This window comes from Mytilus edulis, chromosome 11 (genome assembly GCF_963676685.1).
Source record: "Mytilus edulis chromosome 11, xbMytEdul2.2, whole genome shotgun sequence".
Classification (NCBI taxonomy): domain Eukaryota; kingdom Metazoa; phylum Mollusca; class Bivalvia; order Mytilida; family Mytilidae; genus Mytilus; species Mytilus edulis.
Genome location: NC_092354.1, coordinates 76,962,980 through 76,990,491, shown reverse-complemented (window position 1 = coordinate 76,990,491; position 27,512 = coordinate 76,962,980). Strand labels below are relative to the sequence as shown.

At 33.6% G+C, this 27,512-nt stretch overlaps 1 protein-coding gene across 2 annotated transcripts in view; it reads right to left on the bottom strand.

Moving 5' to 3' along the window:
* The window catches only part of LOC139496318 (uro-adherence factor A-like), a 34,805-nt gene extending 16,417 nt beyond the window's left edge, over nt 1-18,388 (bottom strand). Inside the window, exons 1-3 of one of the 2 annotated variants that reach the window (XM_071284830.1) lie at nt 18,033-18,388; nt 15,789-15,902; nt 119-4,235 (exon numbers count right to left, since the gene is read on the bottom strand). In XM_071284830.1, the coding sequence (XP_071140931.1) occupies nt 119-4,235; nt 15,789-15,842 (4,171 nt within the window). In that variant the 5' untranslated portion in view covers nt 15,843-15,902; nt 18,033-18,388. Of the gene's footprint in view, nt 1-118; nt 4,236-6,330; nt 7,105-15,788; nt 15,903-18,032 lie in introns of those variants that run through there. The other variant, XM_071284831.1, reaches the window with a different exon arrangement.
* Nucleotides 18,389-27,512: the final 9,124 nt, after the last annotated feature.

The following is a 27,512-nucleotide window of genomic DNA, read 5'->3' as shown; positions in this document are numbered from 1 at the left end:
CAATCTTATAATGAACTATTTCTTAGTTAGATGTCCTAATTAATGATTCCCAATCGAAAACCTAACCTGGATCTAGGTCAATTGATGAGTGAATGTAAAATACGATTCATAAACTTACCATTTTCAGTTTCTTTTGGATTCTTTATTGAGTTAACTTCCTCATCAGAAGATTTCACTTCCTGTTTCTCTGATGACATGACTTGCTCTTGTTCTGATGACATCACTTCCTGTTCACTGCCACCACTATTTTGTTGTCGTTTTGGTGTCATGTGTGGACTTATTGCATGGAATGATACTTCTGATGCAAAACTGACACTCTTTCTTTTACCATATAATTCCTTCTCACAAGAATCAGTTTCTGCATCTTTTAGTTTTTCTTCCACTTTTTTAGGACGCATTTTAACCACAGTTTTCTCATTGTTGTCCTCCGGTTTTTCTTCAAGATAGAAAACAACTGGTTCAGCTTCATCTTCATTGTTCTTACAGACAAAATATTCCCCTGTTTCGTCCTGAAGAAGTATTATTTCCTCACATGCATATGAGTGTCTATTCTTTTTACGATCCTCCTTTGTTTGTTCATCTTGTATGCCAAGGTCAAAATGATCTGATAATGACCTTGTACGTAAAAACTGTCTTTTACGAAGACAAGATTTCAATGGTTTCTTGTCAAAATTCGGGAAGAAACTGCCACTACCAGATGACCCAGATTCACTGGATAACTGAATGTGGTAATCAAATTTACGTCTGCGAACAACAACTTCCTCATCCTCCCAATGACCTTGCTCACGACCTTTACAACAGTTCACACAATATGCGTTTCCATAGAGATAGTCATTTTCATGGTGGCATAAGTCTCGTTCTGGAGATGAGACAGGTGTTTGTTCCTCTTGTAAAGAATAGAGATGTTCCAAATGTAACGAACTGTTAGAAGAAGAATGACTTGTATTGCTATTTGTTCCCGGACTTTTGACAGTTTTTGTTTTATTCTTTGTTTCAATGTTTCCAGGATGTATTTCATTAGCATAGCGATTAACTTTTTTGTCAGTCGGTTTTGAGGATTTCCATTGCTGCCGTTGTCGTTCTGGATTTTGATGTAAACTGGTATTGCCACTATCACTTAAGTTCTGACTCAAGTTGTCTCCCTTACATGTATTCTCCACATGAGGAGGGTAGAAAATCAATCTTTCAATGTCCGTTGTTGGACTACTGTTGTGCATACATCTATCACTGTATCCAGGGTCAATCCCTGATGATGTTGAACTTGTGAACCCACTACTACTGGTCTCAGATTCATGACAATTGCGAATCAAATTGGAATTGTGTGATCTAGCTGGGGCAGAATGTGACCTATGACCTTTGCCTCTAGTTTTTGAATTACTTCTACAAGAATGAGATAAATTATCAAAAGAATTCTTAGTACTGAGACTTTTCGTCACCTTGTTGCTATTATTGACAACAGCTGGAATAAAAACAGGAACTGGCATCGCTATTGGTAACGGATCAAACAGAGACATTAATGAACCATCATCCTGTTTTTCTTCCAGATGTTTCAAGTTTATAAAACTCAAGTCTGGTAGAGATTTGTGTGAATAAAACAATGATTTAGATCCCATACCTGGGACAGGGATTTGTTTTCTATTTGTAGAGTCAGCACTTTTTGATCTAGGAATTGGTCCATGTTTTGTTTTAACAAATTCTTGCTGTGGCAAAAGTTTATCAATTTCTTTAAAATCATGAGAAATAAGTTTAAGTAAGTCACTTTTATCCAAAGATTTTCCATCCTCATAATTCATGTTATTAATTGGTCTAGATGGTGCCAATATTTTATCTTTTTTGACATGTTTAATATGTATCTCCTGTATCGTTGGTTTTCCCTCCAATGTTGGTGTCGTCTGCTGACTGTAATCCTTCATATTGTCATCCAACTCATGAACATTTGTTTGAATGGAACAATCTTTTGCACAAGGTGGAAACTGAGTTCCAAAGTTTTTAGTTCCACACCATAGCGTTACCGTCGTAGGAGACACTGCTGTATCTTTACTTTGTGTTAAACTTTCAGTTTGACAACTCTTGTGACTTTTATTTTCTAACTTGTCTTTATCTAGCCAATCAAGGATTCTCTTGTTTGTATAGTATCCCAGCTTTCCTTCCTTGCTTACATGTACCTGATGACTTCCTGTCAACGTGTTATCAGAACCAGCACCACAGAACACACAAATATGTGAGCTGTTCCCTAACTTCTGTTCTTTACAGATCACATTATGGAACAAAATTTGTTCAATATTTGCCATACATTCAGGAGAAACTGGATTAGACTGGTTCCTAACTCTCTGGTATAAATCCAACAGGTATGCAGAATGTCGCTTACAATGAAAACTTTCAGCAATTTTCTGAACATCATGTCCGTGACAACTTAGAGATGATCCTGAACCCCAAGTACGTAAACATATATCTGGCATACTCCTACTCCGCGATGGATCTAAGATATTGTCTAGTTTACCTAACTTTTTCAAACTTTTTACTTGCTTCCATGAGGTAACAGTCTTTTGTTTTGACCTTGACCTTGTGGGAGAACTGTGATCATCTCCACAGGAATTATTAAGATGACAAGCAAAACAAATTTTCTGACCTATTCTGAATTGTCTCCCCTTTGATGGTGACAACCTTCTGAATGTTCTCTTTGTAGGGGAGGTAACTGGTTCACTACAAGGTTTCTCATCAGAATATTCACTAGATCCAGACAGTTCACTTGTTTGTTCTTGTAGCGCTGTGAGAGTTTGGAATTTAGCAAGTCTACTTCCAACAGCTGGCTTTTTATGGTATGCATTGCCTGCCATACATATGTGAAAGCTTTCGGATGATTCGTCGCCTACATCTTCATTCGAACAAACATTTATATGATTCTGACTGTAACTGTTCTGACCTTGACTTGAGCAGTTTGAGTTCATTGAGTTACTTTGCTCAGAATATGACTCTGTGTGACCTTGTGAACCATCAAATGACAAAAAGTACTCTTCTTTTCGTGGAAAGCAGTCTAAATTTAAATTGCCATCACTAGAAGTCTGACTTCCATTTATATCTTGATTGATTTTCTCCTTGCCAGCTTTGTCCAGACTATCTGTCGAATCTTCCTGCGATGCCATGTGGACATCCTCTGACAATGGAGGGGTGAACAGTGGATTGTCACTAAATTCTAACATATCACTCGAGCACATCATTTCACGTTCACTTGATGATACGTCCATATGAGAATGATGACTGACCGATATTTCTGATTCTTCTGGACAAAACAGTTCATGTCCATCTTGATTAACTATTCCAGACGATTTCACATTTTTAAAGCTTAAATAACTTCCTGTCACCATGTTAGGAAATTCAACTTCGTCTGAAGTATCAGGACATGTACAATTTGGCGGTGAAGATTCACGTAAGTTTGTGTCAAATTGCACTGTAAAATCTTCATCATAGAAGTAGTCATTATTAAATCCCTCTTCTTGTGAAGCTCCACCTGGTGGTAAACTTGTACTACTATTATCGCAATCATTAGAATCAGTTTTTCTTAGAATTTTTTTATCACTATGATTTGGAGATGTTTTTGAACTGAATGAAAAATTGTCCAAACCACTATTTTCATCCAATTTTCCTGTAGTAGTATGATCAGGACTATTTTGTAAATTTTTCATTATGACCTCATTATCCTGAGAATCACATGGCAAACACTTTTTCGTAGGCGAACCCTCTTTCCAATTTGCAACGTTATTTTTATTAGCCTCCTGTTTGATTGAGGACCATGTCCGTGTTGGACTCCCACCGGAGGAAGACGATGATGTAGAACTACTATGTCCAGAATTAGAATTCGATTTCATTTCCATGTTTTCCACACTAGTCTTTTTGACGCTTGCCCAAGTTTTAAGTCCACTAGCATGTGATTCACCTGATGAGGAACAATCACTGCTCCCGCTCGAGGACCCTTTCTTTTCCTTTTTAGGTGACATTTGTTGCCAAGTGACAGGATTGGACACAAATTTCAACTCCGGCTTGTTAAGAATCTTATTGGTAATTTGTTTTGTATTGTCCACTTGAGCCTGTTCGTTTTCAGCATCACTTTTCTGTTCATTTGTCACTTGATTATCACAGATCTTTTCTTCCATGTTTGTTAAATTAAATTTGATTGGCTGGTTAATATTTCCTGTTATCACATGGGTTCCACCTGCCCAGGCTTTGCCAACCAATCCCTGAAAAAGAGAGCAAACTTGGTCAAACACAGTTAAAATACTTAATTTACTTGTCTGCTTCACCCTGTAGTTTAAAATTAAATCATGTGGTATTGTGAAAATTTTCACTCACGTTTACTCTATGCTATGTCATGTATGTTGGCACTAAGAATTTTGTCACTATAGTGTCTTGTGTACTTTATTTGCCTGTTTGTTATTTACTTTTTTAGTCATGGTGTTGTCATTTTAATTTGATCTGTGTATTTGAATAACACTCTGGTATCTTTCGCCCCTCTTTTTCTGTAAATTCTAACCTATGTTTTAGCAGGAACATTTATATTGTTAGGTATACTTTTCCCAGGTTTTAGTTAAAGAAATATTATTATCAATGCAAAAATCAACTTAGTTCATAACTTATTCTGAATGATTGATTGTTAAGTAATGTGTCAAATATTCATACATGTTCATGAGGAGAACAAATTGACAGTGGATACAATGTGTATAGGTTTTGCAAGGTCGGGGTAAATCAGGATTAATTAGGACTGGACATTTGGACATGTTGGACTGCCACTGGAAAATAAGGGTATGTTTGAACTGGAAAGAAAATTTGCCTTCCAACTACTGCCCATTAACTAATGGAAATATATTTATTCAGTTTTCCACTCATAAGATATATCATTCCTGATCGTCTGATAACCATATGCATACTTGCTTCATGTTGCTAGTTCAAATACATTAATGATAAAACTGAAGCCCTTCAAATATTTATCATGATAATAATTACCAGTAACTGCCTTCATAGATTTTCATGCATCCAGTTTAAATATTTGTGATAATTATACTAGGATTAACAATTTTCTGTAGTTAATTGTCTGACAAAAATAACACCCCCCTTTGATTACCCCTAAATATGCAATTACGACACCCCCTAATTATACCCCAATTACATTAGTAATGATGATACAGTATGTACCGTGGTGAGTTATATAAGACAGTAATTAAACATCATAATGCTTTTATAATCACATGTTACCATCTGCAGCAGTATTTGAAACACAGCCAACAATTCTTATTAAATCAAGATGTACCGTGCATGTATGAGTCTTAAGTTTTCATGTAAATTACTTGTTCAATTTTTTTTCTCTCTTTGCTTTAAGTAAATTTAAAATAAATGGTTTAAATTAAATCGTTTTATAATGATATTTCTATTTCCAAAATGTGACAGGTTTGTTTTTGCAAAAATAGTTTAAAGCCTCAAATTTTTTTTTTTTTAAACTTGATATAAATGCAGCTGTTCCTAAAATCAACAATAAGTTGTCTCTCTGTGAGTTTTGTCAATTGTTCATAACTGCAATAAATTAAATGTAGGCAAACATTAGTGAATATCATTTTTCTGGGATCTTTTTTCTTTTTTAACTGTGGAACTTAAAATTAGATCTAGATGACTTAAAACTGATGACATTCTTCGCTAGCCAAGGGTTATATATATACTATCCATTCCCCTCCTCTGCAGCCAAGGGTTACTATCCATTCCCCTCCTCTGCAGCCAAGGGTTACTATCCATTCCCCTCCTCTTCACCCAAGGGTTACTATCCATTCCCCTCCTCTTCACCCAAGGGTTACTATCCATTCTCAAGGAGGGGAATCTGATGACTGACACATTCAATAATCATATTTTAAGTGTCATTTCTTGCTGTATCTAAAATTTGTGTACCTTATTTGCAAAAAATCAAAACAAAATCTAAAACCTTAATACTTGTACATGTACAATTAATTAAAGACCATGTTCGCATAAAACTAATTTGTTATATATCCTCTGTTTCATCTTTCCGTATGGCCACTTCTGTTTCTTTGTAAACCTTATAACTAATTAGCCTCCTCATGGAGTGTTTGATTATGTGATTACTTAATTGGCCTTTTTTTTAGTGATTGTTTGACTACCAGACCAAATGTTTCATGATTATTTGATTATTTGATAATCTTGTTTAAAAATATAATTAATGATTATGTGAATATATTGGCATTAAATTTGTGATTATGTGATGACTTCGACACCCCCATTAGGGGCCTCACTTATATCCCCAAATTATCTCCCCTTGGCCAACTTATAACTCACCTTGAAATCAAAGAATTTCATTTCCACAATAATTTTTCTCTGACGTCAGCAATTATAAACAAATAATATAATACTTCAATAGTTTAGTCAACATTTATAGGTTGTCTATTAATGGCTGTAAAAAGACAGTTGATAAACCATACAGGCTGAGATATAGGCACATTGATTTTTTTACACAGCTTCCTTTCCGATATATCGAATTAGAGACTTTTCTGTGGGAAAATTCTTCCATCACATTTACCTACACAAAATTCTCCAAATATAGAACATATGATGTTGTCTAGAAATTCTGTAGTCATTTGTTTTTTCTAATCCGAATACTTTTCACATCTTAGATCTTTATACGTAAATGCATGACAATGTCTACGTTGTTAAAGTTACATGTATGTAAAACAGATATAAACTTGATAAATATATACAAATCTTCATGTCACTTCTTTTTCAAATTCCAGAATCAAATATTCACATCAAACTGAAAACAGTTTATGACATAATATATTGTATTTTTCTGGAGGAAGTGAACACAATATATCCTGAATTCTTATGAGTCAACCCATTTTTAAAATTCCTTCTGTACCAATATAGAATATTTTTAAACAATCAATCTTTAACACAATTTCAAATGTAAATATTTCCAGCAGGTTTAAACACTGTAGTGTAAAGTTAAGCATTAAACAAATATAACAAATCTTAATTGAAGCGCTAGTTTTATCTACTGTAATATACAGTATGGGAATATTCATAAGGTCTGACTAATTACCAGCAATGTAGATTGGGAAAGAGCCAACCACAGTTTATCAGGACAAGCCATTGTAATGCTGGTTAATTACATTCTGTTCGGAATATTAGGAAATCAAGGGAATGAAATTAGTTGATGTGGACGTAAATTCTGGAATCAAATTTGTAGTAAGAACCAGCAACTTATAAGTAAAGGTCAAATTGTCTGCTGAGATATATATATACAATAGATTTATTGATATTTTGTCTGAAGGAGAAAATGTCTGTTAAAACTGACCACTGGCTACTATGATAAGGATATTGTAAGTGCTTTTCTGAAACAAAATAATTCCAATCTAAATATTTTAAGAATATTTTTCACATTTCAGATTGGACTCAAAACTGTTTCCTTATTTAAAACAGACATTATATGAAGAGCAAGGACAGCATACAGTGCTGAAGATCTACAGGCTTTTAACTATGAATAACTAGAGGCTCTAAACAGCCTGTGTCGCTCACCTTGGTTTATGTGAATATTAAACAAAGGAAGCAGATGGATTCATGACAAAATTGTGATTTGGTGATGGTGATGTGTTTGTACATCTTACTTTACTGAACATTCTTGCTGCTTACAATTATCTCTATCTATAATGAACTTGGCTCAGTAGTTTCAGTGGAAAATGTTAATTTTATGAAAATTGTTAAAAATTGACTATAAAGGACAATAACTCCTTAAAAAGGTCAATTGACCATTTTGGTCATGTTGACTTAATTTTAGGTCTTACTTTGCTGTACATTATTGCTGTTATCAGTTTATCTCTATCTATAAAAATATTCAAAAACGCAAAATTTCTTTAAAATTACCAATTCAGGGTCAGCAACCCAACAACCGGTTGTCCGATCCATCTGAAAATTTCAGGGCAAATGGATCTTGACTTGATAAACAATTCAACCCCATGTCAGATTTGCTCTAAATGCTTTGGTTTTTTAGTTATAAGCCAAAAACTGCATTTTACCCCTATGTTCTATTTTTAGCTGTGGCAGCCATCTTGGTTGAATGGCCGGGTCACCGGACACATTTTTTAAACTAAATACCCCAAAGATGATTGTATCCATGTTTGGATTAATTTGGCCCAGTAGTTTCAGAGGAAAAGATTTTTGTAAAAGATTACTAAGATTTAAGAAAAATGGTTAAAAATTTACTATAAAGGGCAATAACTCCTAAAGGGGTCAACTGACCATTTTGGTCATGTTGACTTATTTGTAAATCTTACTTTGCTGAACATTTATATTGCAGTTTACAGTTTATCTCTATCTATAATAATATTCAAGATAATAACCAAAAACAGCAAAATTTCCTTAAAATTACCAATTCAGGGGCAGCAACCCAACAAATGCTTTGGTTTTTTAGTTATAAGCCAAGAACTGCATTTTACCCCTATGTTCTAGTTTTAGCCATGACGGCCATCTTGGTTGGTTGGCCGGGTCACTGGATACATTTTTTAAACTAAATACCCCAATAATGATTGTGTCCAAGTTTTGTTAAATTTGGCCCAGTAGTTTCAGAGGAGAAGATTTTTGTAAAAGTTAACAGACGACAACACCGACGACGAAGACGAAGGACGCAAAGTGATGAGAAAAGCTCACTTGGCCCTGCGGGCCAGGTGAGCTAAAAAGAAATCTTAATTTATAGAACCTTTGTAAGCAGGCTTTGGAGTTTGTAAGTCAGTAACTGCTAGTAGTCCTTTTTTATTTTATGTATCATTGTCATGTCTTTTGTTATCTATTCTGACATTGGACTTGGACGTCTTCTGAACTGAGTTTCATTGCGTACTCATGGTATAGGTGTGTGTTTGTTTTTTCTACATTAGCTAGAGGTATAGGGGAAGGGTAATATCTCAAAAAACATGTCTAACCTAGCCACATGTTTACGTCTGTCCCAAGTCAGGAGCTTCTGGCATTTGTTAGTCTTGTATGATTTTTAATTTTAATTTTTTTAAGTATAATTTGGGAGTTTAGTATGACATCCATTATCACTGAACTACAATAAAATTTTGTTTAGGGGCCAGCTGAGGCACTCCTCTGGGTTCTGGAGTTCTTGCTACATTGAAGACACATTGGTGGCCTTCGGTTGTTGTCTCTTTGACACATTCACCATTTCCATTCTCAATTTTAGTATCACATACCCCACACCCCCACATTGTCACTGGTCAAACAAAATATCACCAGAATTCTAAGTTCAAACTGAAAGACTTAATATAACTCATCAGCTCATACAAAGATCGAACTTTATATCATGTTATATTGAACTTTAAAAAATATCATGTCAATAATGCACTACTGCAGAGGGGGCATAAAAATAAATAATAATTTCCTATGTCTTATATTTCATGCATTTTCAGGACAAGAACAAATTGAAAATGAGTACATAAATTAGGTCCTATAATTCAATTCAATTATTTATTTAGAGACTGTCTGGAATGGTCAGAGAAACTATATGGACTGCCACTGAAAATTAGGGTACAGATAAAGTGGACCAGGTCAGAAATTAGGCCTTGCAACAGGCATCAAAAATTTAAGTGAAATCGGCAAAAATGATAAGCAATACAGGATATATCCAAATATACAATTTCAACTGCCTAGTAAAGTAGTTTTTGCTCTAAATGATGGAATGATTTTTGACAAATTTTAACATTTTTCCTTGTTTGCTTTTAGAAAGTGTGACACCAGCAGTTTAAACCAAGTATTGCCAATAACTGTTTGACACTTATACAGTCATAATATTGTTAGTAATGAAGATATCTCATCATATGGCATGACTTAATTATTCAAGGTTGTATCACATCAGTCAAGGTCAACATTTACTTTTTAATCTAGATCAGATTATTTAGAAGCCCTTTGCATCCAAAAACTGGCTCCTGCAGTCCAATACTAAAAGTTGGGTGAATTCAGATGCCTTAAAACTCCCTCTGAAAGCTGAGGTAGAAAGTGTTTAATATTAGACTTCAAAGAGCACTGTAAGTCAGTGCTTAATTATTTGTTTCCATTTATACATAAATTCACAAATTAAACATGTGGGTGATTTGAAATCATTAATTGATGAATTGATGTTAAGATTAGATTTTACAGAAAGTATACAAGTTAGGCTATATACATGTACACCTATTGCAATAAACAAAGTTGATAAAATACAAATTAAATCAGGCAACCTTAATAATCAAAGAAGTTTTACAAAATTTAAATGGATAATTAAAATAAAACTAAAACTAAATGTAAATGTAAATGTAAACATCAGAGCAGACTACTTAAATTGTGAAACCTGATTTGCATAAAAAGAATTATTTATACCTTAAATGTAGAATTGTAAATCCAAGCAATCTAACTAAACATGCAGACATAATCAATCTACTGGTCTGATGGGGAATACCAGGAACCAGTCTTATCAATAATATCACAATTGGTGCTAACCATATCTAATTCTATAAACTATTAACATGGTCCACATGGTCCACTGAGGCAGATATCTAAACTGGTCTAAATTTAGACTTCATTATCCATTTTGGAACATTATGTGATAAGTGTAAAAATATCATTCAATTTATCTGATTCAGCAAAATTGTAGATGTTAGATATCTAAAAATACTGCTTCTAATCAATACATGCACTAGATTACATAGAATTATATAATTACAGGTCAGATGATACTCATTATAAAGGTCAGATAATACTCATTATAAAGGCCATATGGTTCAGTGGGAAACCCAGAATACATTGGGTCATTTAGACACTATGGTTTATGCTACATCTATTCTCATTCCTCTCCATGCAAAACTTCAAAATTACTTCATTCATACCACTTCCCTTTAACATATTTAAACTTATTTTACAGTGATCGCCCTAGACTTAAAATAATAAACTGTGTTTCTGCTTGACCAAACCTACCCTTCACAATTTTTCATTTGATTTTTCTTATGTGCGTGTTTGCTTTGCTTGCTATATTTCCATGTATTACAAGAATGCTTTGAACAGAGAAGATTATTTTTAATAGCTTACTGTGAAAATATTATCCATTATCACTGATATACTACACATTTCTTTATAGGGGCCAGCAGAAGCATGCCTCAGGGTGCGAGATTTTTAATCCTGTGTTAAAGACCCATTTGTGGCCTCCGTCTGTTTTCTGCTTGATATATTTCCATGTATTACAATGTTACATTAATGCTTTGAATAGAGAAGATTATTTTTAATAGCTTACTGTGAAAATATTATCCATTATCACTGATATAGTACACATTTCTTTATAGGGGACAGCAGAAGCATGCCTCATGGTGCGAGATTTTTAACCCTGTGTTAAAGACCCATTTGTGGCCTCCATCTGTTTTCTGCTTGCTATATTTCCATGTATTACAATGTTACATTAATGCTTTGAATAGAGAAGATTATTTTTAATAGCTTACTGTGAAAATATTATCCATTATCACTGATATAGTACACATTTCTTTATAGGGGACAGCAGAAGCATGCCTTAGGGTACGAGATTTTTCACCATGTGTTAAAGACCCATTTGAAGTCTCCGCCTGTTTTCTGCTTGTGTAATCCTCGAAAGATGAAATTATCATTATTATCAAAGGGGAGATAATTCTGATAATTTATAAAGAAATAACACTGCAATGTACATTTTATCTCCTCAGTTTTGAGGAAAGAAAACAAGAAGAATGACCAGTACTTTGCATTTGATTTTAGAAAACAGCACTATATATCATGTATATTAACTACATATAATATAAGGACATGTGGTATGACTGCCAATACAAAATGTTTCCAGAGACCAAATGACATAGATGTTAACAAATAAAGAGTGATGTATATTGTAGTACGTAAAAATATTGTTAATTTTAGTTTATACCGCCATACTACCCACATGACCAAAGTATAAATGTACTTAAAGAAGAATAAAAATTCTGACTGTCTAAACGTAAATGAGAGCATTCTGTGAAGGTCAAATGACTTATTAAAAGGGCCTCGATGGCCAAGTGGTCTAAGTAGTTCTACCACAGTAGTCACTAGCCAGTCAACACAGAGGCTGTGAGTTCAAACACTGCACATGCATGTGCATTCGACTCCAATCTTAATTGACTTAAATTGTCAGTTTTCCTAACTAAGGTTGGTGGTTTTCTTTAGGCACTCTAAGCTTCCTCCAACCATAAAAATAGACCGTCACGATGACGAAATAGCCCAAAAGTGGCGTTTAAACACCAGCAATCAAGCAATCAAATTTCCTGTAAAATTTAGTTTCTTGAAAAAAAAATGCTTCATATAAGAAGACCTTAATAACAAATCAGAGAGGCTCAAGTAAAATAGTGAATGGTCAAATTCAAGCTGCAAATTTCCTTGACCAAATGACCTGTTCAAATCTTAGACAGTCTGATGATTATAATTTTATTGATCTACTTAAATTCCCCCTCCAGGCCTCCAGGCCTCCATTCCTCGGCTCCAGAATTCTCTCCATCAATATTTGTATGGTACTAGAGCATTATTGATCTCCTTAAGTTGGAATATTGGAAAACTTGCAGAGTTTTAGTCAGGTCACTTTAATGCTTTATTGATTGTGTATAACTGTTGTGTGTATGTCTATTTATATTGATCATGATTATATCAATGTGTCAATATGAACAATTAGTTATTGTCTGATAATGGATCTACTAATTAATCTCAAACTTTATGGACCAGAAAATGAAATGGTCTTTTGAGCGGAATCATATACATTGTATGATTCATTTAAATTAGTCTTTTTTTTTTTTAAATAAAACTGAATTTGAAAGTCTTTTAAAGTATTGTCAATGATTCAATCTATTAATCATTGTTAATCAGACAGATATACTGGTATACATTATGTTTCATTTTTAGACAACACCTTCTTTTAATTACAATTAAATAAATTTCCAATGACCTCAGCATTGACAGAAGTCATCATTCATGACACTAAAGTTAAGTATTTTTACACTACAAAATTGATCTCAAACGGTATTGAAAGTTAACTACCCAAAAAATAATAAACAAAATATACTTGAAAATCAAGAAATAATTCATGGAAGCCATAGATTTGTTGGAAATTTACACATGGCCTGGGCTGTGATATTCAAATTTTATCCTGAGCGTTAGCGAGGGATAAAATTAACGAATATCACGGCCCAGGCCATGTGCAAATTGACAACAAATCTATGGCTTCCATGAATTATTTCGATTCTTATAGGCCAAATAAGTTCATTCAAATACTGAAGCGAGGGTGGGTATGACATGTGTGTAGCTGTTCTTTTTTACTTCTTGTTAGATAAAGCTCAAATATTCTCATAAATCTTTAGCTTGCATTAGTTATTTCATTAATAACCCCTAGAAAAAAATATATTTAATTCTCAAACCCAATATTTGCGGTTTTTAATTTACATGTTTTCTCGTAAGCTACTGTCAAATCCAAAATTGACATTTCGGAAGGAAGGAGCTGCCATGTTGACTCGCTGAAATCAGTTAATATGCCAATAATGCAATAGAAAATAAAATTAAAATAAAACCTACCTCAGAATTCCATTTTAATACAATATTATACGAACTTCGATGCTTACAAAATAGTTTATATTTTTGTGACATAAAATCGTAACATAAATATCAAGCTTATTTTCACCCCTTAATGAACCCCTAATTGTGGAGACAGTGTTCCATGATGAAATTGACATTGCACAAAATATAGCTGTGTTACTATATTTAGGAAATAAACACAACTTGTTGCACTATATTTATTCTCAGACCTGCCAACTATCCCGATTTTCGCGGTATCATCCCGATTTTTATCCCTCAACCCGAAAAGGGGGGGTCTACTTTGAATCCTTTATTTTTAATGCCATTTTTCTCTATTCTTCAGTTATTTTGTCAATTTTATAATTTAATAGTACAAGAATCATGCAAATAAAAGAAATCAAGGCCTACAAGCTCATCATTAGTATACCAAAAGAAAAGAGAAGAGAACTTAGACTATTTTAGGAGTAAAAAACAATGCACACAGAAACGTTGCTAAAATTGTAACCCTTAAAAATCTGGTCGCGCGCTAAATCCCCCATGGAGATTTTCAAAAGTTGGCAGGTCTGTATTCTTTTTATTATGCATCTGAATAAGAATAAAAGTTATTGTGTCTTTTGTTTTATTACAATTTCTAATACAATAAAATCGGCATTGCGTTTGCAAATAGGTTCAAATACATGTGGATTTACGTTGGAGGTATATTGTAACATCCATTATTATGTATATTTCTGAGTCTACGCTAAGTATTGATATATCAAGAATTTTCACACGGTGTTGTTTACAAAGGGAAAGAAGCATGTCATATTAGAATGTAAGACAAATTCCATTTATAGATTTTGACAAAAGTAACCGCTGGCACAGATTGAACCATAAGGATGTTCGCTCCTCTTGTTTATGACTTTTTGCCAGATCTGTATTGGGAATCCTTTGGTTTTATCCATATAGTACGTGTCATTCAAAATTTTGCCCACTAACCCCTAATTTCCTTTCCATAATTTGATTACATCATGTACATAAAGATTACTATGTTATCTTTGAAATCTTTATAAAATCCTGGCAATTTTCCATTGTTTATATAAGAAAAAAGGTGCCAGTGTTAAGAATACGAAATTCTCGAAAACAAGCATATGGGATCCTTCATTTTTGACTGCATTTTTTGTTTTTTTTTATTTATATACAAAAAAGGAGATGTGGTATGATTGCCAATGAGACAACTGTCCACAAGAGACCATAATGACATTAACAACTATATGTCACCGTACGGCCTTCAACAATGAGCAAAACCCATACCGTTACAATAGGCCCCGATATGACAATGTAAAACAACTCAAACAAGAAAACTAACAGTCTCATTTATATAAAAAAATTATATACATTTTAATACCAAAATATAACAGTCTTTAACAAAAGGTTGTAATTTTGAAACAGAGTAGTAAACATCCTTAAACATGTACAAGATGAAATTTACTTTAAAGATAATATCTGGCTTTAACCCTGAATCTTCTTCTATTCCTACAGAACTTTTCTTTGTCATAATCCCAATCATTAAATACATTCTCTATCCCAGGTCAGACATCAATTAACCCTTAGTTCATTATCTATTTAATTATTTTCACTTGGTTATATTAATAATTAATCAAATCAATCACAAATCTGACCATCTTGACCTGAAGGTTAATGGTGAGTCAGTGACCACTATTTCTCGTCTGTATGAATTCCATAACTTACTTGTAACATGTATGGTATTAGAAGGCAAAGTAAGGGATCTGTGCATTAAATTAATCGGAGAGTTCCATGCAAACATACATGGGATCCAGGGAAGACACATGATATAAAATTGAGAATGGAAATGGGGAATTTGCCAAAGAGACAACAACCCGACCATAGAGCAGACAACAGCAGAAGGTCACCAACAGGTCTTCTACATCTTATTAATCCTAGATGATAATTACCATGATTAATGACTCATTAACATATATCACTTGGTGAAATTTTAACTTTTTGACACATAAAAAAGACCCATTTCACCGACAACATTATAAAGGTTTTGACCATCATAATTTTTCAAGGACCACCAGATTTTTTTCAAGGACCACCACAAAAACAAACATTTTGAGAACTTTGACATGTTTATAATATAAAACATACCTATTATTGTTTGTATTTACCTGGTTTATTGTAGAAATGACATCAGTACATTCTCTGTTATCATTGTAATCCATTTCTGCTACCAGGAACCAGAAAAACACCTAGTAGGCCACGCCCACTTTCTGGTAGCAAACCTTCAATAAATATTGAAAGATATTTTTGAAACACATTTCAAGACTATTTTTTGTTCCACAAATTATATAAACATAAAATCATAAAAATAGACACAAACAACTTATTTCTGTCACTTCTACCACGATTAATATGCACATATATATATGTACAAGGATTTGAAAAAAAACTATGTTCTACTTTTTTTTTAAATCCTTTCCAGATCCTCTGATTTTGTCCTAATGATACTAACATTCAAGAATTTGTAAAGTGAATTTTGTTGGCTGCAATAATAACCTTAATTAACAGAAAGTAAAAGGTTGTCAGATCCTTTTAAAGCACAGAGTGATTTGTACTTTGAACAATAAGATGACATCTGTGCTTTACAAGAAACTAGACAAACAACATATTATAAATTTCATGCCTCCGAAGCACTTTTCTGGATTAACCTTCATCAGGAACATTCAAAGCCAACTTTTTAAAAGCCAAGGATGTACATGATGTAAAAGGACTGAAAACGTTGAAAAAACCTGTTGATCATTCATCTCAAGGCTTGTGAAATTTCTTGGTCTTATCATAAAATTTGAACCTTTACTGATAAAAGATAAGAAGGAATGCCAGTCATCAGCATGTTTATGAGAGATTAATGTAGCAAATGATGCAGATTATTTATAAAACTAAACATTTTCTAAATGCATGTATATTTCTGTCAATTCAAGGATGAACTTTTTCATTTCAGAAAATGTTACTTCAAACTGAAAAGTGAAAAGTGATTAATATAAGTTGCAAAACTTGTTTCCCAATCCGCTATAAATAAATATGTTTACTAAACTTCAAACTTTCAACATTTTTCAAGTCTTGTAAAACTTTGTGATTTTTGTTGTCCTCAAACATTGTCAAATATAGTCCTTAGTCATGCTAGTGTGGACAGAGTATTACTTGCAATGTTCTTTGAAACACCTTACACAATTATTTCCTGATGTCTTATGCCATATGAAAATACACTGTAAAATAATTGGGTCATGAATTTTAAAGCAGAGTTGTAATTTGGTCCAGATGAAAAAGTTTAAAAATTTAAGTAATTATGACTGAACTTTCAAAATAATTCAGGTCATTTTATTGGCCCCCCAATATGTGTATTATCCTAGATCAATTGAATAAGTATTAGTATTTGTATATATATGCATTGGTATTTGTTCTTTATATTATTGTAAATACATGTATGTATATATAAAGATTTATGTTTTCCGTCAAATATATCATGTATATATTATATCATTATTACAGTCTTTTATGAAGTCAAAAGTTATTTCAACATAATTTGTCCCTAAAGTAGCACAATACTTTGTAAAATCATTGAGGAAGTGCAGGTACGATTTTTAAAATTTTTGATTATATCTGCACTATTAGACTATGAAATCACTGTGTTCTCTAGCCACATGTCCTTTAAAAGCATTAGTTGTCAAACTAATAATAAGGGTTTCCAACTGCAGTACACCCCCACTGGACCTGCTCCTAGACATTATCATGATTATTGCAGGAAGCCCATAACATACAGAAAATGACATAAATCATTTGTAAATGTACATTGTACAATATGTTGTATGTATAAACATAATAAAGTAGAAATGAAATTTGTTATGGTGTATAGTACAATGTAAATGAATCATTATATAAAATGGTTATGGTATATTGAAGAACTTTAATTCAAAAGTTTTTTAACCATGTTAACAATTTCTGAAATCCAAGATTTTGTCACTTTTAAATCAAAGCTATTTCAGCTGAAATTGCTGAACAGACAGCCAATAACTGTGAAGAAATCATTATGAATAAATATGTATTGACAACATTGTTTTCTATTGATTCAGACATGTCCAAATTATAGATAAGAAAAAATAGAAAACTTATGAAAAAAATATTGAAGTTCAACCCAAATTTATGGTATTTTATATCTTCAAAATTTTAAGCAGACCCATATGTTTGTTCTGGGTTCACTCATAAGTTAAATTGTATAAATGAAAATGATGAATATGTTAAAAAAAAATGTGGATTCAGAATCAACCCCATATTTTTTTACTAGAAACAAAATCTGCTTCAACATGTTCACATCTGTTAAGAGTAGGCCAAAAAAATCCGACTTCATTTCCTCTTACCATTATTGAAGTTTAGACTACATTTTGTTTGAATCTCTTGTTAAATCATCCTCATTTCATCAAAATAACATGTTGATTTCGATTCCTGTCCGACATATTGTTTATCATTAACATAAATAATTGGAAACTGAGTGAGGATGGGGAAATCAATCAAATCGATAAGCTAATCAGTTGGGGCATTTATTCTTAATTAATTGATGACACTTCTGTTTATTAGGTTAGTGGTTGGACCCTCAATTAGTTGTCTATGATATAGCATTAATAACTGTCATAATGATGCAACTTTTAGCATTTTAGCATAGTATTTTTGAAGAATCTTGTTGCTGTTGAAACCGGAAGTTATGATTTTATAATTTAATCCAAGTCGGAGAGGCGCGAATTTCGAACACGGACTATTCTTATAAATTTTAAACATTGTATCTACACATGCAGCTACTGTACTCGTAAACAAGAAAACTGAGATACTCAGATGTTTTTATCCTCATTGTTTCCAACACTTTAAATAACCAAGTTTATAAAGTTATGCGATTGACACCTTGTAATAGGTCATCCATAACTCATAACTGCAACTGGCAGATAATCACTACGGCATCCATCTCACCAGACTTTCCAAACTCACAAAATACTACTCATTTATCATGTCAAACCTCAGCTACTGTCCAGAGGCGGATTTAGAGGGGGCCCGGTCCCCCCCCCCCTTTTTGGGAAAAAATTTGGTTGCTTATATAGGGAATCATTGAAGCGTGACTGGAGCAGGCCCCCTCTTAGGTCAGTCAGTGGGCCCCCACTTGTGAAAATTTCTGGATCCGCCACTGCTGTCCTCTTACATAGCACTTCTGCAGTGAACAAAACACAAAGAAAATAGAAAAAATACAAGAAAGAGCACTCAGATTTATTTATGACGACTACACAAATTCTTACAATACACTTCTTGAACAGTCTAAGCTACCAGCACTAAAAATCAGAAGATTGCGAACCATGGCATTAGAGACATATAAAATAATTAATAAATCAAATCCAGAATTCCTACATAATTTAATAAATATTAAAGAAAATTCATATAACTTCGGGTACAAAGGCATAGCAGATATACCACGGCCAAAAACATCAAGGTATGGTAAGAAAAGCGTTAGTTATGAGGCAGCAAAACTCTGGAACTCCTTGCCAATATCAACTTTTGGCCAGTTCAAAAATTTTATCTCCACCTGGTGTTTTTCAGAAATATGTACATGCAGTTCTTGTAAATAATGTACTTACTTGCTGCCTCATAACTTGATCTCGAAGCTTGCTGTTTTTTTTTTTTTTTTGTTTTTTTTATGTTTTATCTTTTTGCAGTTATTTTTATTTTTTATTTAGCCATGTATTTCTTTTGCTTATGCATTACCTTTGCAATAGCTGCATGCAGTCTTTTGTTTGTGCTTATAGTGTTATAGTGTTTAAGTTTGCATGTGCTACTCTGATATAAATACTATGTGCTACTATATGTGCTAATATTAGACATTTGTTTTAATATATCTTGCTTAGCTTTTATTCTGCATGTGCTATTTTATGCATTAATATATTTATATATATATATATATATATATATTTGTGATGTCTGTATGTTTGTGTTGTATGTGTATCTGATGTAATTACATGTATGTTTTGTTTATTAATATCAGTCGGTTAAAGAGCTCTTAAGAGCTCATGTTCTTTGTTAGTATGTATATATGCAACCCGACTTTAAATAAAGATTACTTTACTTTACTTTTAGAAGCAGGTATGTCGCTGTGACAATTGCATGTATTTTTGATAATCACCATTCCCCTATAAGTCGTTTTGAGAATAAAAATCAGGCAACAAACGATGATAAAGACCTTCCGAGATCAAGAAGACATATATCTTGTTTACAACAAGAAATCTTTGAGGTTATGATAACTTAACTTACAACAAACCAGCGAGAATTTTCAATGTCTTTTTTTTTTACTGAAAAGTCCCACATCTTTATCAGTAAATAGCTTTAAATCCGTACTCATGATCCTTTTATGATTGACAATTAATAGGGAGAATACAGCATCGACAATGTCCAACCCTTGCACTTTTCAGGAACTACAAAATATATATGCCCCACGCCAGGAATCTTTTTAAAAGTGCATATTGCACTTATTTCATGTTTTTTTTTAGCCAAAAAAAAGGTCCCAAAATTTTTTCGCCTCGCTCTGATCGGCGAATTTAAAAACTTTGCCCCCTCCCTTTCCAAAATCCTGGATCCGCTCCTACCCCTATAACATCTGCTAGGGAAAATCAAGCATAATGAAGGTTGGTCAGAAGGAAAACCATTGCAAACAATATACTCCTATAAAAAGAGAGTGATGACCATACAGGAGCCTTTAAACAAGAACTCAGTTCGAGATCGGCTCATCGCTACTGGTTATCGTGCGATAAGACCATTTCGGGGACCTTTGCCTACAAACAGACACACAGTTGCCCGTATCCAGAGCTCGCCAAGGTTGGAAATTAGCATACGGTGGAGGAAGATCCATTGGTCCAATGGAATTCGGTTAATGTTCCTTGGCCCGATCGTAGCCCGACTTTGAACCATATCGAGCATATATGGGACACTATTGGGCGTAAAGTGCACGAAAGGACACCCCAGTTCAAACACATATATACATATATATATATAAAATGACTGAATAAATAGTCAACGATCAATCTTACAGGGCGATGGATCATGTAATATGATTCTGTACACTACAAAATATAATATATAACAAGTCAAAAAGGGTACAACATCACCATTAAATAACTATAAAATATACAAATATTAGATATTTCGGATAACAGATATCCTTCTTCGGTAATTGCACAATGACAAATGAATCATGTCAATTCAAATTGAGACTCTATCAAAATCTTGATTTATACAATTTAAGCGAACGCTGGAACAATTTTAAAATTTCCAAACACACCGCAAAGACTACAGAAATATGCCAAAAATAAAAATAGTTATTTACGATGTGAAATGGCACAACTCTAGATTTCCAAAGGTTGTGACAGTTGAGATGTTATAACTGCATTGAGGGCAGTCCTCAAACAAACAAATCAAAAATGTCCTAACCGATCCAGGATGGTATAAATTAGACAACGGTAGGGCAATTACAACAGAAACTACATATTTAAGCCTCCCAAACGAATATCAGTCTAATAATGATTGAAAAAATAAGTTTTGTATAGAATGAGGTAAAATAATTGAACGTGGCAACGTACTTATACATCATCCCGAATCAATGAAAACCTGTAATTTAAACTGTTATTTTAAAAATAATTTCGAACTGTAAAGCCAGTACTAAATCCGGCGTTGTTTGAAACAGAGAGTCACAGGAAAATGAGGGACTCGTTCTATGTTTTTTCATTTATACCCTCTGTACGGGGCGCCGAATGGGACTCTTGTGGTTTTGTACAAAATTCAATTCTGTCATAACAAAATCATTTTTGTCTTACAAAACTATGTGCTACAGACTTGTTTTGTGAGAACTTCAATTTTGTGATGACAAAATTCATTTGTGTAGACAAAATTCATTTTTGTCATGACAAAATTCATTTTTGTAGACAAAATTCATATTTGTCATGACAAAAGTCAATTTTGTCTAAAAGGTATACAAATATAAACATATTTGCATACAAAATTGACTTTTGTTACCTGATATGGAAATTAAATCACAAAAGTCAATTGTGTGAGGTAAGATTCAATTTTGTGAGACAAAATTGACTTTTGTCTCAACAAAATTAACTTTTGTGAGACAAAATTGACTTTTGTGAGACAAAATTGATTTTTGTGAGACAAAATTGACTTTTGTGAGACAAAATTGACTTTTGTGAGACAAAATTCAATTTTGTGAGACAAAATTCAATTTTGTCAATTTTGTTAAGACAAAAGTCAATTTTGTTAATTTTGTTGAGACAAAAGTCAATCCTGTCAATTTTGTTGAGACAAAAGTCAATTTTGTTAATTTTGTTGAGACAAAAGTCAATTTTGTTAATTTTGTTGAGACAAAAGTCAATTTTGTTAATTTTGTTGAGACAAAAGTCAATTTTGTTGAGACAAAAGTCAATTTTGTGACGACAAAATTCATTTTTGTGACGACAAAATTCAATTTTGTAACAACAAAATTGACTTTTATGAGACAAAATTGACTTTCGTGAGACAAAATTGACTTTCGTGAGACAAAAATCAATTTTGTTGAGACAAAATTCAATTTTGTCAATTTTGTTGAGAGAAAAGTCAATTTTGTCAATTTTGTTGAGACAAAAGTCAATTTTGTCAATTTTGTTGAGACAAAATTCAATTTTGTCAATTTTGTTGAGACAAAAGTCAATTTTGTCAAGTTTGTTGAGACAAAATTCATTTTTGTCAATTTTGTGTAACAAAAGTCGATTTTGTATGCAAATTAGTTCACAGAAACCAAACTAAACTAATTTGAATACAAAATTGACTTTTGTCGCCCAATTTTCAAATTAGGTAACAAAAATGAATTTTGTCATGACAAAAGTGACTTTTGTCCGCTGATAGATAATTTTGTATGACAAAATTTTAAATTTGTAGTATGATACAAATTTTGTTAAACTGAACTTATTTTTGTTGAACATAAGTCACTTTTGTACGTACAAAATTGAATTTTGAGTACAAAACCACAAGAGTCCCATTCGGCGCCCCGTACTCTGGGGAGACTGTCCGTAACTTTCTTATCCAAAATCTTTCCCGAGCGACTCTGTCGACCTTCGACCAACCCTCGTTGTGGTCTATGATCGTGATGGTAAGGTTTTTGAGATCAGCTTGTGTGTGTCCAGGTGATCTCAAATGACGACTTACGGGTAGGTCGGGCTTGCAAGTGTAGTCACTTCGATGACCATTCATGCCTTTGTTAAATGGCTGCTCTGTCTCGCCAACATACTGCATACCACAACGACATTGAAGGAGGTATACAACATTCTGGGTTTTGCAAGTTACATTGCAATATATAGTGTACACAGACCCAGTCGAGTGGCAAGTGAATGTTTGAGTATTCAGTATTTGTTGACAATTGCAAGTCAGGCAACGTCTGTTACCACATGACTTGCACCATCCTGCAATTGAACAGCTTTTATTTGAGGAGACGTCAGCTCTAACAAATAAGTCTTTCAGACTTGCTGGTCTCCGAAAAGCTAAGACAGGAGGATTGGGAAAGATCTTGGATAATTTAGGGTGTTTGGCAATAGTTTGCCAATTGGCACGGATCAAACGTGAAAGGTTATTAAAGGCTGGATTGTATGTAAGAACAAACGGGACTATTTTGCTGCGCCTCTTCCGTTTGTACTGTAAGAGGTCATTGCGGCTGAAATAAACAATACCCTTCGTCAGAAATGTTTGCTGTTATCTTAGCAACAAATAAGTCGACTTATGGCAGGAATCAATAGACGTTAAGATGCAGTTATCCGTTTGAGGCTGCGCACAAAGTACTAATTCTTTGGCGTATAACGATCAACCATGATGTGAATATTCACATCATGGTTGATCGTTATATACGCCAACTTTACAATGTCAGACATTTCAAAATTAATCAAACAGACCTATAAAAATCCAATTACACGTGCTGGCAAGGCCGTAACTAGGCAACTTATTTTAGTGAGGCAAAATAATTGAGCCGAGCGAAGCGAGGCGAAAATGTTTTTGGAGAGTATGAAATGAATGGTGCAAAATCCTGCATTCTAGGCATTTTTAGAGAGTTTGATAATGTTTTGAATTTGGACACTTTTTATATAAATTTTTCATATTTTAAGACTTTTACTAACACCAAATTTTTTTAACAACTTTATTTAAATTTATATGTAAGATAATCATCCAAATATCACTGATTTGAGTCTGCTGCCAGAACATAGAACATACATCGATTCAGTAGAGTTTTCAAATTTTTTCTATGGACGGTTCAATCAAATCGTTTCAGAATCATAATTTGGTCTGCTGATATCCTTATCGCGGTGAACATGGAGCATGACAAGACCGCACAATCTTTCGCCACTCATGCATGCTCTTTTCCAAGTTTTCAGTTGTTCCAGGGCAGTCTGTGTTTCTAAAGGTAGCACATCATCATCAACACAATGATCAATGTCTTCTTCCAATTCCTTCTCCATCAGCAATTCGGTAGCAGCATCGGTAGTAACAGTTTTGTTTGCAAAAGGGAATTAAGCTTTCCTGTAAGCACCATCATACGTGGTATTTTAGTTCCAGAATCTATAAATTTAGGGGTTTGGGTTTGGGGGTGTCCGATTCCGAAACCCCGAATATAAAGAAATGAAATTCCGTAGTCCCGAATAAGTAAAGACAAAATCCTGTGTTAAAGGTTCTTCGATTCCTCAATAATATCAAATTGGAATATGGGATATTCTTTCAACTTTTAAGGTTAAAGAAACATGGATAAAAACTAATCCATGCATTCATGTTTCATATTATTTATATTTCATTTATCTGTAAAGAGAAAGTTTAAAGTTCGTGAAATGAATACGCAGACAGGATTTGCTCCTTTGCGATGCCCAGTACTTGATTTGTCAAAAGTTGGTGAAACGGAGAAATGATTACGCAGACAGGACTGCTCCCTTCTGAAGACCAGTACTTTATTTGTCAGTCTACTTATCGTTTTTTGATTGTTCTAATGAAGTTATATGCAATACTCATACTCTGTTTACCAAAAAAACTAGTTTACTAGAATTATTCCTTCTTTACCTTCCTTTTTCTGCAAGAGCCTGTTTTTAACTAAAGATCCATGATGATTATCGTTACTAGGTTAATGTAATCGAGAAACATCACCCGTTGAGATGCTGAATTATATATATATTATATCCTTTATATATAGTTTAAAAGGAATGATGACAAGTTATAGAAATTAAGGTTGAGACAGAACAACAAATGACTATTATATTTATATATATATGTATTTAAAAAAATAATCATTGTCGAAATTTTAGTGAGGCAATTGCCTCACTTGCCTCAAGGGTAGTTACGGCCTTGGCTGGTTTAACCTATTCATATCTTTATTTATGTTTACCCCGCTTAGGGGTCGCCCCGATATCCCGACACCCCGTTAGTCCGACATCCTATTGGTCCGACATCACAATAGTCCGACACCCCATTAGTCCGACACCCCACTAGTCCGACACCCTGTTAGTCCGACACTTTTAACATAGATTATGGTATTATCGATGTATAACTATGCAAATGCTTGAAATACTGAAAGTCATAATTGCAAACTGCATTAAAAGATATATAAAATTTACACTCAAAAACACGCTAACAAATATGTTCCTAGTGTCTATTTCTTGTTGGGATGTGCAAGTACCCGGCCACGTCCATTTGTATTTTTGTCCATTTGATGAGTTAAGCCATTTTCAACTGATTTGTATAGTTCGTTCTTATGTGGTACTGTTATACATTTGTACCACTGTCCCAGGTTAGGGGGTGGGTTGGGATTTTGCTAACATGTTTAATCCCGCCACATTATGTATGTATGTGAATGTCAGGAGCCTGGAATGCAGTGGTTGTCGTTTGTTTATGTGTTACCTATTTGTTTTTCGTTCATTTTTTTAAGGATAAGGCCGTTAGTTTTCTCGTTTGAATTGTTTTACATTGTCATTTCGGGGCCTTTTTTAAAATTAAAATTAAAAGCCGACTATGCGGTATGAACATTGCTTATTGTTGAAGACCGTACGATGATCTATAGTTGTAAACTGTGTCATGTTGATCTCTTGTGGAGCCTGATTTGTTTCATTTGCAATCATACCACATCTTCTTTTATGGCACGATTAAAACAACGTCATCACACAATTTTAGGGGAAACAACTTCCATTTCAGGGATCGCAATTGACTTATAAATTCCTAAAAGGTGTTTCATATATCCACTTGTAGAAGCCTACCTGAAAATTAGCAAAATCATGAAAACTTTGAGGAACGTCGATATTGGTTCAGTACTGTCCTCTGATTTCTTAACTTTTACTTCAAATTATTATTTATGTTATCAACTACTCCTTAATTCTATTCAATGATAAACAAGCTGTTCATTAGACCCCGTGTAGTATGATTATCATATGCTAATAAAAAGGTACAGTTTTAGCTCACCTGACTTGAAAGGTCAAGTAAGCTTTTCTCATCACTTGGCGTGCGGCGTCCGTCATCCGTCTTCGTCGTCGTCTGTTCACTTGAACAAAAATCTTCTTCTCTGAATCTAATGCCTGGCCCAATTTAACCAAACTTGGCCACAATCATCACTAGGGTATCTAGTTTAAAACATGTGTCCGATCGATGACCACGCCTACCAAACAACATGGCCGACATGGCTAAACATAGAACATAGGGATACAATACAGTCAGTTTGGCTTATATCTATGAAACTAAAGCATTTAGAGCAAATCTGACAGGTGTCAAAAATGATTATTGGATTTAGATTTATCTGACATTTTCAGACGAATCCGACAACTCGTTGTTATGTTGCTGTTCTTGAGTTTGTAATTTTACGGACATTTTGCAGTTTTTTGTTATCATTATAATATCTAACTATATATATTTAATACTATTAATTATGATTTAAACCTTATTTCACATGATTCTCTAAGCATCAGTAAATGCAGGTGAGCGACACAGGCTCTTGAGAGCCTCTAGTTGAATTATATACATTAATGAGATGACAGTATTTATTGTCTATGTATGTAATAAACTACTAGGTATAAACATAACTGGTGATAGTTTTCAAAAGGAAAATGCCTGTATAAGTACGTCCGTAATAATATGTTAATAAGGAGCATGCATACAATTCTTGTAATGCATTCGCGTGCATTATGGCCAATAAGACGACCCATGTATCTAGGTACCTGCGAACGCTATTATGCGTTAAATATATACCCCGTATGCAGGTGCTGCTGGAATGTTGCTACTTAGAAATGGAACGTTCACAATTGGAAAGCTGAAATCATCTCTTTTGTCGTAAAGTTTTGTTTTCAACCGACCCTCATTGTCAATTTCTAGATGTAAGTCAAGATATGAAGCCGACTTAACTGTATCTGTAGTATCCTTTATCTCCAATTCGATGGGATAAATGCGTTCCACATAGTCACCAAATTTTGAATTGTTTAGTGAAAGAACGTCATCTATATAACGGAAAGTAGAGTTAAAGGATATTGCTAACTTCTTATCTTTCTTCCTAAGAAGTTCCTGCAAGAAGTCAGCCTCATAATAATAAAGAAACAAGTCGGCAAGTAGAGGGGCACAGTTTGTTCCCATTGGGATGCCGACAGTCTGTTGAAAAACACGTCCTCCGAACGTTACAAATATGTTGTCAATCAAGAAATCAAGCATCTTGATAATATCGGTTTCAGAGAATTTTTTGTTTGAATCAGAGTGATTCTTTACAAAGTATGATTTATCCCTCCCTAAGACAAGATACTTGTATCTACGTTGGCCATTCTTTTTTATGA